This window comes from Xyrauchen texanus, chromosome 12 (genome assembly GCF_025860055.1).
Source record: "Xyrauchen texanus isolate HMW12.3.18 chromosome 12, RBS_HiC_50CHRs, whole genome shotgun sequence".
NCBI classification, from domain to species: Eukaryota; Metazoa; Chordata; class Actinopteri; order Cypriniformes; family Catostomidae; genus Xyrauchen; species Xyrauchen texanus.
In genome coordinates, this window is record NC_068287.1 from 27,782,510 (window position 1) to 27,793,316 (window position 10,807).

General features: G+C 38.6%; 1 protein-coding gene across 1 annotated transcript; it reads left to right on the plus strand.

Annotated features, from left to right (window-relative positions):
* The first annotated feature begins 660 nt into the window (after positions 1-660).
* Positions 661-8,367, plus strand: LOC127652557 (glial fibrillary acidic protein). Its single transcript, XM_052138750.1, has 9 exons — positions 661-1,151; positions 3,477-3,537; positions 4,063-4,158; positions 4,361-4,522; positions 4,646-4,771; positions 6,067-6,287; positions 6,429-6,472; positions 6,600-6,685; positions 6,935-8,367. The coding sequence occupies exons 1-9, from the start codon at positions 661-663 to the stop codon at positions 6,974-6,976; spliced, it is 1,329 nt and encodes a 442-aa protein (XP_051994710.1). The 3' UTR covers positions 6,977-8,367.
* The last annotated feature ends 2,440 nt before the right edge of the window (positions 8,368-10,807 follow it).

Consider the following 10,807-nt stretch of genomic DNA (forward strand, 5'->3'; position numbering starts at 1 on the left):
CTTAACTATTATCCAGAGTGAGTTGTGTAAGCAAGCTGTTTACAGTTAAATGAGTCAAACCTTCTGGTTATTTAAATTTTCTGGTAAGCCAAAATGAATCATTGGCGCTGAAAGGCCTGTGTGTGATGTTCCCAGATCAGTACAAAAGAGAGATGTACTGTAGATCTAGACTCTTTTTATAATCACACAATTACGTAATCACCCCAGTGTTCCGTGACATCATTAAAACCCCTCTTAGATTGGCAATAAAACAGACAGACAAGAAGAGGAACAAAAACCACAACTTTTTTATGGGGTTGGACAGAATTAAACTGATATTCAAATATCAGCACCACTCACACAGTCCATGTCTCTTTCTCTGCTAGTGTGAATCTGTTCCAGCAGTGGCATGAATAGGATTTTTCTGAGTGTCGCCCCCAAAAACACACACACATACACACACACACACACACGGTGCACCCCACACCAGAGACACAGTCAGAATAGAGTGAAAAGAGCCAGTCAGGAGACACGGTGGACAAGCACAAACAATTCCGGGCTCACACACACTGGCCTTTGCCCTCCCCATTGGACCCCTCTCTCTCTCATTCTCTCCCCCTAACACCCACCTTCTCTATAAAAGCCCAATGTTCAGCATAGCTCAATCCCATTTCCCTTGGCATGGAGACCCAGCGTGCTTTCTCATCCTACCGAAAGCGTTTCGGTACCCCTGGCAGCTCCCCATCTGTGGGAGTCGCCAGCCGTCTCAGCACGGGCCGAATGTCTCTCCAAAGTAGCCCGCGCCACCTTACTTCCAGCCCTGTCATCACATCTCGCTTGTCCCTGGGTGGGGAGCGTCTGGACTTCCCAGCCGACTCCTTGCTGAAGGCCCAGTACCGCGAGAATCGCACCAATGAGAAGGTGGAGATGATGGGGCTGAATGACCGCTTCGCCAGCTACATTGAGAAAGTGCGCTTCCTGGAGCAGCAGAATAAGATACTGGTGGCAGAACTGAACCAGCTGAGGGGGAAGGAGCCTAGTCGCTTGGGCGACATCTACCAGGAGGAGCTGAGGGAGCTGCGCAGGCAGGTGGATGGCCTCAATGCTGGTAAAGCCCGAATGGAGATAGAAAGAGACAACTTGGCCTCAGACTTGGTCACTCTTAAACAGAGGTAAGACAAATATTTTTTCAACAAAAAGGAAGAAATCACAAAAGGAGATGATGAGAAAGAAATTAATGGATGGGATCATACTTTATTAAGCAGATTTCAAAATGTATTTCAGAATAGACAGTTCTGACTCTAAATTCTGATTGGATGAGCTACTTTCGAAGCCCTTGTAAAATGACTGTAAACACATCTGTGACCGCACATTCTACATGAATGCGCAAATTAAATGAAATGGATTTGATTTGAAATTACTTTATTGCATTATTATAGGCCACAGAATCTCTAGAACCTGGAGCAGAATTCCACACCTGGTTTGGCATTTATATTGTGAAAATTTCCATCTGATGGCTCACTATTCCACTTATTACACATATTAATGCATATAACAACTATTGTTTTGAGTTGAAGTTCTATTATTAGCATACTTCTAGAGATTGCGCAGCGATACGAGAAATAGGAAATATGACTCCCAATACCTGGATGACTGGCGAAATATCGCTTTATCCCCGGATATGTAGAAATGGAATAATGGATGGAACTGGACAGCGCAACTGACCAATCAGAATCAAGTATGCCAGAGAGCTGTACTGTAAGAATGGTTCATTTCAGACTTTTAATATTAATACATGAAAAACAAATTAGGATTATTGTTGCTGTTGTTTTATTAAATTAATAAGTCACTTGTTACATTGGTTTTAGCACTGGTAAGGGGGTTTTAGGCACTTCCCTTTAATAAATGTTATTCTTCAATGTAATTTCAACAATGTAACAAAAATGTAAATGGTGAGTGTTGATTTATAGTTTAATTAAAACAATTGAAAAGGTTTGCATTGTTCACATTTAAACTTGTCAAAGTAAATGAAGAATCTTCAGTGCCTGGCTGGGGTGGAGTTGTCATGCATTCCAGGACACATCAAAAAGATGCTAAGACAACATCACAATGATCACATGGCCAATAGCCATGTCAAAGAAACTCAGTAAATTTAAATGGTCCTTATACAGTATAGTTAGTTGCCATGGAAGAAAAGAACAGCCGTGTTAAGAACCAACATTTTGGCATTTTTTCAACAATGCTACTATACTGCCGATGTAAACTACGGTGTAAATGTATTGTGCTCGAAAGCGGTGTTCATCAAGAGGCTCCTGATTTCTCTCTTTCACACTCTTTCTCTCTCATTGAATTGCAAACTGGCTTTCTTTTCAAACTAAAGCCTGATCCACAGAATGGTATGGGGGCAGGGAGGGGCACAAAACCTCAGCTTCCACAATGACCCCCCACCCATGCAGATCCTCCTGTTGTAGCTAAGGTCTGAGAGAGAATTCTTCCACATTCTTAACCCTATGTCAAACCCTCAAAGCCTTTTTACTCACTGTAACCAACATCTTTCCCATACAAGTGAGTTTTCAATAATTAAGTGAACTAATTTGATTTGAAAATTGAATCTTAATTAAGATCTAAATAAAACAGGATAATCTGGTGTTGATATGTTTGTTTTTTTCTCCTTTGCTGGATGGGTGTAATCAACCTAACTAATATTTAATGAGGTATAAAAGAAAAAAATAGGAGCATCTATGCAAAACACACATTTAAGTCAATGGAGAGGAACTTTTCTACATATAACAACATTCTAACAAGACTCTACTGATTTAAAAAAAAAAAAAAAAAAAGGAACCACAGTCAGTAAACATAAGCAATTTTACATTTAGACAACATTGTGCATTTGGATTGTAGATTGAAAGAGTGATTATTTCTGATGCAGTTCCATTACTGTCTGGAAAGGGTTGTTCATATTTATGCTCAAGCAAGCTTTTTTTATGTTGGACTGCCTATATCAGGTGTAACTACTCATTTTAGAATTCCTCCATCTTATAAAAGGGTGTGTGAATACTCCACCCCGTGGGAAAGATTGGTAGCTTCAGTGTGTGTGAAAAGTTAATGATGCATGAGTGATCCATTGAACCCTGTTCAGCCCCCTGCTGCAGGTCTCAACACACAGTGATATATTTGCTCCAACACGGATCTTAAACTATTATAATTAATCAAATAACTATTCATGATACAGTTTGAGGGCTGGAGAAATGATCTTCAGGGCAACAAAGAGCAGATATTTTGTTGTTATGGGATGCTATTGGTCACGGTTGTAACAAAGAGAGACATTTCCCCTCCTGAATTCAGATCAGTGGTAACCAATATGAGTTTTTCAATGGCTGGTTCTTATATTGGCTCCCCCCAAATCTGAATGTCACAGCCTTGCTGTTAGTTGTTTGATGTAGGTTGAGAAGTAAATTCCCTTTAATAATGGTAACATTTTCTTATCACTCTTCCAGACTTCAAGATGAGACTGCCCTACGGCAAGAGGCAGAACATAACAGCAACACCTTCAGACAAGTAAAGAACACTCCATTTCTACTTCATTCATATGTATAATGAATATACCATGCGTGCAATACATGCACATTTTTGAGGGGGCACCAATGCAGACCTGACACAGTTAACGCCCAAGCTAAAATAAGACATGATAAAAAAGGTTGATAAAGGTTCCTATATAAGATCACCATTCATTTTCATTGTATGGAAAACAGTACATAATAATTAGATAATAATTACTTCCAAAGTAAAAATTAGGTTGGGTAAATGATGACAGACTTTTAAGTCTGTAGAAAGTGCTAGATTGGACAGCCACAGATATTAAGACGAACACTAGTTCTTCTTCTTCTTCTTCTTCTTTCGGCTGCTCCTGTTAGAGGTCACCACAGCAGACCATCTGTGATTGCATATTTAGACCAACACTATTTACCTGCAACTTAATCATCAAATATACCATTTTTTAAAGATGCTCTCAAAATCTAAGGAGCATGTGCAGAGACCTGAGTTATACTGTGTATTGCTCATAAGTTTAACTTTTGATTGTAGGATGTGGATGAAGCAGCTCTAAACCGCATGCAGATGGAGAGGAAGATAGATGCTCTGCAGGATGAGATCAATTTCTTGAAGAAGGTCCATGAGGAGGTATTTTATTCCCTCTCTATCTCCTCACTACCTCCATCTGTTCACTTCATCCATGTCACTTTTAATTTTACTCCAAGACTCTCACATACACACTCCATTGCCTTTTAACAAACCATACAGTATATTCACCTGTAAACTGATTTCAGCCCTTCATTCATCTCTCTCTCTCTCTCTCTCTCTCGCTTTGCTTTTTTCTGTGTAGGAGATGAGGGAGCTGCATGAGCAGCTGATGGCCCAACAGGTTCATGTGGATTTGGATGTGTCTAAGCCAGACTTAACTGCTGCATTGAGAGACATAAGAGCTCAATTTGAGACCATGGCCACCTCTAATATGCAGGAGACTGAGGAGTGGTATCGCTCAAAGGTTAAATAAAAACAAACTGAACTTCTCCTGAGCTCATTTTCTCTATTAGAAGATGGTACATCATTTTATTTCTGTACAAAAGCATGTTGACTTTTGCAATCCAAATGCATTTTTCCCTCTTAGTTTGCTGATCTGACTGATGCAGCCAGTCGGAATGCAGAGATTTTGAGACAAGCAAAGCAGGAGGCCAATGATTATCGTCGACAGATACAGGGCCTGACCTGTGACTTGGAATCTCTTCGTGGGACTGTAAGTATTTCATTTCACATCTCACCTTAGTTCAGAAGAATAAGTAAGGTTAAGGTTTAAGCTTTGGTTCAGTGTGAATCAAAGCATTAGAGCCGCTGTGCAATTTGTCAGTTGCAATTCAGTATGTAAATATCATGAAGACATTATTGCACATTTTGAATGCTGAACATTCACTGGGAGATTTTCGGACTTTAATTTGAAATATCTTTAAACGTTTTTGAAATAATTGAAATGAGTGATTCTGAACCAGGAGACCGAGGCCGCTAGGAGTCCTCAACAAAATTCCAAGGGTCTTCCAAGTTTTCTTAAAATAATTTTTTATATATTGTATAAAAAAGAATATTGAATAATCTAACATAAAAGAATGTTCCGGGTTCATACAGGTTAAGCTCAATGGACAACATTTGTAGCATGTTGATTAAGTTAGAGGTTACAGTGAGGCACTTAAAATGGAAGAGAATGAGGCCAATTCTTGGAGGGTTTAAATAAATAAATGTGAGACTTCTAATCTTATAAAAGCACTTACATTAATTCTTCTGATAATATATGTGGATTATTTGAGCTTGAAAGTTGTTTAACTCGTAATTTTTACAGTCATTGGGTTTGCTGACATTACATCATCATGGCCACAGAGTTGCAAAATTGGCTATAACTTTATAACTTTTATCACACTTATATCATGTTAACTTGCATATTGTTTATGGCTATACTTTTGAAATTGTTAGTGCCTCACTGGAACCCAGATTTTAGCATTTATTGTAGGAAAAGGAGGAGAGTCTAAATACATTTTTGTGGTTATCAACTTTATGCCACAAATGCTGTTAATTGAACCTAGAATATTCCATTTATTAAAATGCTAAAAAATAAATATTTTAGTAATACAACATCATTCTAATTTTAATTCAACAACGTCCTTCATCAATTGTGATTTTTACTGAGGAACATAAAGGTCTTGAAACTTCTGGAATCACACAATCGTAATTTGTCATTTTAATCTATTGACACTCCAAGTGTTTTGTTCTGTTTTTAAAAACTTTGAAAACAAGCAGTTTTGTCATAATTATAGCAAAAGTGCCAGAGGAAATATCTAACCTACATAGGGGGCCTTTGAATATTGTCTTGGACAATGGGGGGCCTCAGAGTCAAAAAGGTTGAGAACCACTGATCTAAATAATCTGTAATAGTCTTACCTGTCCTCAACTTAACTGCATGACAGAAAAGCCATCATGGATAAAATCCTCACTCCTGCTGTCAATACACTCAATTCTTTTTTTCACCCATTTTTTTTTTTAAAGAACGAGTCCCTGGAGCGTCAAATGCGAGAGATGGAGGAACGTTTTGCCCTAGAGTCGGCTGGTAACCAGGATACTATAGCTCGTCTGGAGGATGAGATACAGATGCTGAAGGAGGAGATGGCCAGACACTTGCAAGAGTACCAGGACCTGCTAAATGTCAAACTGGCCCTGGACATAGAAATTGCCACCTACAGGAAGCTGCTTGAAGGAGAGGAAAGCAGGTAAGAAGAGGAGAGGCGAGAAATGGCATACCAAACCTCCCCCAAAATGACCAAAAAACATTTCATGTTCTCAGGCAAAATGAATTCAAATACCTCATAATGCAATTGTCATAATGAAATAAACGCACTTCCACCTCTCAGAATCACAGTTCCGGTGCAGAACTTCACTAACTTACAGTTTAGAGGTGAGTATCTATTCATTAACCATGTTTTCTTCATCTTTGTTGATTCATGATGTTTCTCATTTTCAACAGTTGTATCCCTTCTAATTTCAGATTTCTTTGTGTTTGTTATTGTGTTTTACTTCGTTAGAGACCAGTATGGACTCTAAGCTGACTCCAGAGGCACATGTGAAGAGGAGCATAGTCGTGCGAACTGTTGAGACTCGGGATGGGGAGGTAAACATTAAAGGGTGCTAAATATCAAACTCGATAAGTAATTGAAAAGATTTGAACAACCGCTGCACATGAATGCACCTCTGATACTTCAGCAGTAGATGGCAGCCTTTATCTTCTCCAATAATTCCATCTCTCAAAAGAGAAAAAGATGACTTGATTTATTAATTGCATGGCAGAATTATACATTTTATTATTTGTGTTGTGTTTCTGTTTCATCGAAAACTAACCTATATTATATCTCTTTCAAAGATAATTAAAGAGTCAACTACGGAGAGGAAGGATTTGCCGTAATCAGTCTCAGGAACGGGATTGGCTGCATTGAAGAGTACAGATTAATGGCACAGACTTAATTAACCCTCACTAATACTTCCTGGATGTTGTGATCAAAACTAATCACTTTCACATGTCTGAGTCCTTTTCAAACTGCCTTGCTTTCTGGTGTTCTGTCATTTACTTATGAACAACCGAGTAATTAGGGCGACTATACTGTCCTCTATAGGCAAAACACAGTAACTACAACAACACTGAAATGGGGTAAAATGGCTTCAGTGGCACGTGGTTTTAATGTGGATTTTGTAGCTACTGCAATTTACACTTTGATTTTTCTGAATCTGTGCATAATTGAGCCAAACCTGTCTGTCACAGAACAGATCATAGTCTAATTTCAGTCATATTTCAGTTATGATAAAATGTGTAGTTACTGTGATTTGCTTTTGCCCAATCGGACAGCATGAGCAGAAAAAACAGGGCTTTTTACTGCTTGTATCACTTTTGCTTTATTCTCTCTCTCTTTATCTCTCTCAGTGTTGTGGAAAGAGTCTTAGTGTGAGAGTAGACTAGTTTATCTCTTGCTGTGCCATTGTTGGATGGATGGAAGAAGTTCTGGTCTGAACAAGTAGTAGTGGTGGGTGGGCGGCATAGTTGAGCAATAGCTTTTGTCAAGCACAAATTTAGAGAATACATTCAGAAATGTAAATGCAGTCTTTAAGGATTATGTAATAGATGAAGAAGAGCTGGATTTGGAAATGGTAGTTTTAAATGGTCAGTGTTAAAGTAAGGCAGAAGGGAACTGTTAAAGCAGGATTTTAAGGGGATGGATTTGTCAGTGGTGCTATTTGAAACTTTTATCCCACTTTAATGATCGTGCCCCTCATAATGAAATCACGTCATTCTAAAACAGTGGCTAATTAATCTCTTTGGGCCCAGGTTAAAGATGCTTTAAAAATCCAGTGAAGCACTTGATTGAAAGCTGTTGAAATCTGATTTAACATATGGTAAATTCTAATCAAATTTGAATGTTCACTGACAGTAGTGTCTTACTATCAGGGCTGTAGCAAGGTAAACCTGAATGTACAATACACTGGGCCCTGTTCCTAATAAAACGTTTAGAATTTGTTGTGGGTGGACCTTCGGGCCCCTAGAATCGTTACTACCTTTCACCCCACTAGCTACGGCCCTGCTTACTATTCTCTGTCTCTTACTGAACCCATGTTTACATACACATCTACTCACATAGTGTTAACCATCATGTTAACTTTTTTGTCTTTTTGACTTATTGTGAAAAAATACTGTTAATTAACATTGATCTTTTTAATCCAAGAGGGCTCATTTTAACACCACTCTTGCCTATTGAATTTAGGATGTCACTTCATTGTTGCAGTTAATAGCAATAAAAAACACTTTTCATTTGGTAGTCTCTGATCTGTCTATAAACCTGTTTGTAAGGGCTGCTCAACACATCCACAGTTTTCATAATATCTGATTTATTCTGACCGTCTTGGTGAGTTGTCTCTAAATGTCTAATAAGTGAACATAATGGGATCTGACAGTAAATCTTCAGTCACATGTGATGTCCCTACTAATATCAGAAAAGCGCTCAACATGTCAAGGGGCAGAAAGCTTGAGTGATGGGTGTGTTTGTAGGGGCATTGACACGGTACAGATCCCATGCTTGGTTAGATTCGATTGCATGGATTGTCTTTGTATTGCTCTGCCAGGGTATGTTGAAAGTCCATTATGCAAGAATGAAATATCTCACCTACTCTTACAATATCTAAAAAATAATTCTTATCTGGTTGAGATATATTTATAAATACAGCACAGTGAGTTCTTTGGGGTCATATGATTATTAACTAAATTAAATTATGGCAAAGAGATTAAAATGCAGCAAAGGTGATTGCCAGTGCAATCTGTACAAAAGTTCTAAGAAATGTACAGATATTTGCTAGTTAAGGCACCATTTCAAGAACCCACACACAATGTTCAGAAATATTGTACAGATCAACTTTTAATAAGTAAAAAAAAATAAAACATACATGCCTGGAACAATCTGGGAAAAACATTTTGATTTTGTTTTGCCAGCTGGGTAGACTTCATCTAAAAAGACTTTGCCAACAAATGACTGATGTCCATACCCATGAAATGAAATGTCATAGCAGACCATCAAACTTCAAGGTCACTGCAACAGTCTCGCAGTGTGGGTGCTATGAGTTGAGAGAACTTGGCTTGAGTTGACAGAATCCAGTTTGAAAATTGGAGCATATTGAATGAGTGAGTAATTTGGAACATGGCAACTGTTACAAGGTCAACTGAGCAGACTGGTCTCCCTGTGAATTCGGAGACAGGAGGTCGAAAGTTCTTTAGCTGAAATCGGTCTGTGCTTAAAGGAATAGTTCACCCAAAAATATACATTCTCTCTTTATTCACTTACCCTACATGAAGTATTCCTTTAACGACATTTTAAACACTGCCAAAAGCGAGTCAATAGGAATACATATTTTACTAGCCTACGCTCAAACCCAACCCTAAACCTAACCGTCAACATAGTAATAATGTAATTTTAGAGGGAAAATGGAACCTCTGAACCGCGCTCTCCAATGTTTATGCTGAACGTGATTACTTCCTGGTTTTCATGTGACCAGAACTTGTGTATTTTAGGGCTGCTTGCATGACATGCTATCCGTAGCACCAAAGGAAAGGGAAAACACATTTTAATTGATGCAACCAAAAGTTTCCTAACCTCCTAACAGTATGCATAATTGAGAGCACTTATTAGAATCAGAATCAGCTTTATTGCCGAGTATGCTTACACATACAAGGAATTTGTCTTGGTGACAGGAGCTTCCATTGCACAAAGATTAAAAACATAACAGTTTTCTCAGGATCAATGTAGATTGAAAGAAAGAGTGTTAGAAGACTGTATAGACAACATCCCTGCGGTTCCTATCAGATACCAATGACAGAACTAAATGTTATGGACAGATATGATAGAGGATTTTCAGGGCTGTAATCAAACATGTCCTTCAATTTAACCTCAGTCTGACCCTCCAGCACCACAACCTCTTTGCTCAGGCACCCAGGGAATCTGCTTGAAGCACGTCACAATCAGAGAAGTCTGTCACTTTGCGTCAAACCTCTCTACGGCCACCCTTTGTTCCTTTCCCTCCCACCGCATTTCAGTAGGTTCATTCACACACATTAAGCATGCTGTTGGCAGCAGAGAAGTTTATCTCTTGGATAAGATGAAATTCACTTCAGTGAGCTTAGTGTGGAAGGTGAGACTGAGGAACAGAGAGTTTTACAGGACTTATTTGGTAGAGCAGCATTCGTCAGTATACATGGAACATTTTTCATGGGATACAGGACATGGCCTTTCTTAAAGTGATAGTAACCCAAAAATGATAATTCTCTCATCATTTACTCACCTTCATGCTATCCCAGATGTGTATGACTTTCTTCCTTCTGCTGAAAACGAACAATGATTTTTAGAAGAATATTTCTACAGCTCTGTAAGTCGTTACAATGCAAGTGAATGGTGGCCAGAACTTTGAATCTCCAAAAATCACATCAGTCAGCATAAAAGTAATCCATATGACTCCAGTGGTTAAATCCATATCTTCTGAAGTGATATGATAGGTGTGGTTGAGAAACAGATCAAGATAACTTTTTTTTTTACCATAAATCTCCACTTACACTTTCTTCCTCTTATGTTTTTTTTTGGCTATTTACATGCTTTGTGCATTTCTCCACCTACTGTTCGGGGCTGGACCAAGGAGAAGATTTATAGAAAAAAGGACTTAAATATTGATCTGTTTCTTACCCACATCTATCACGACCCGGCTC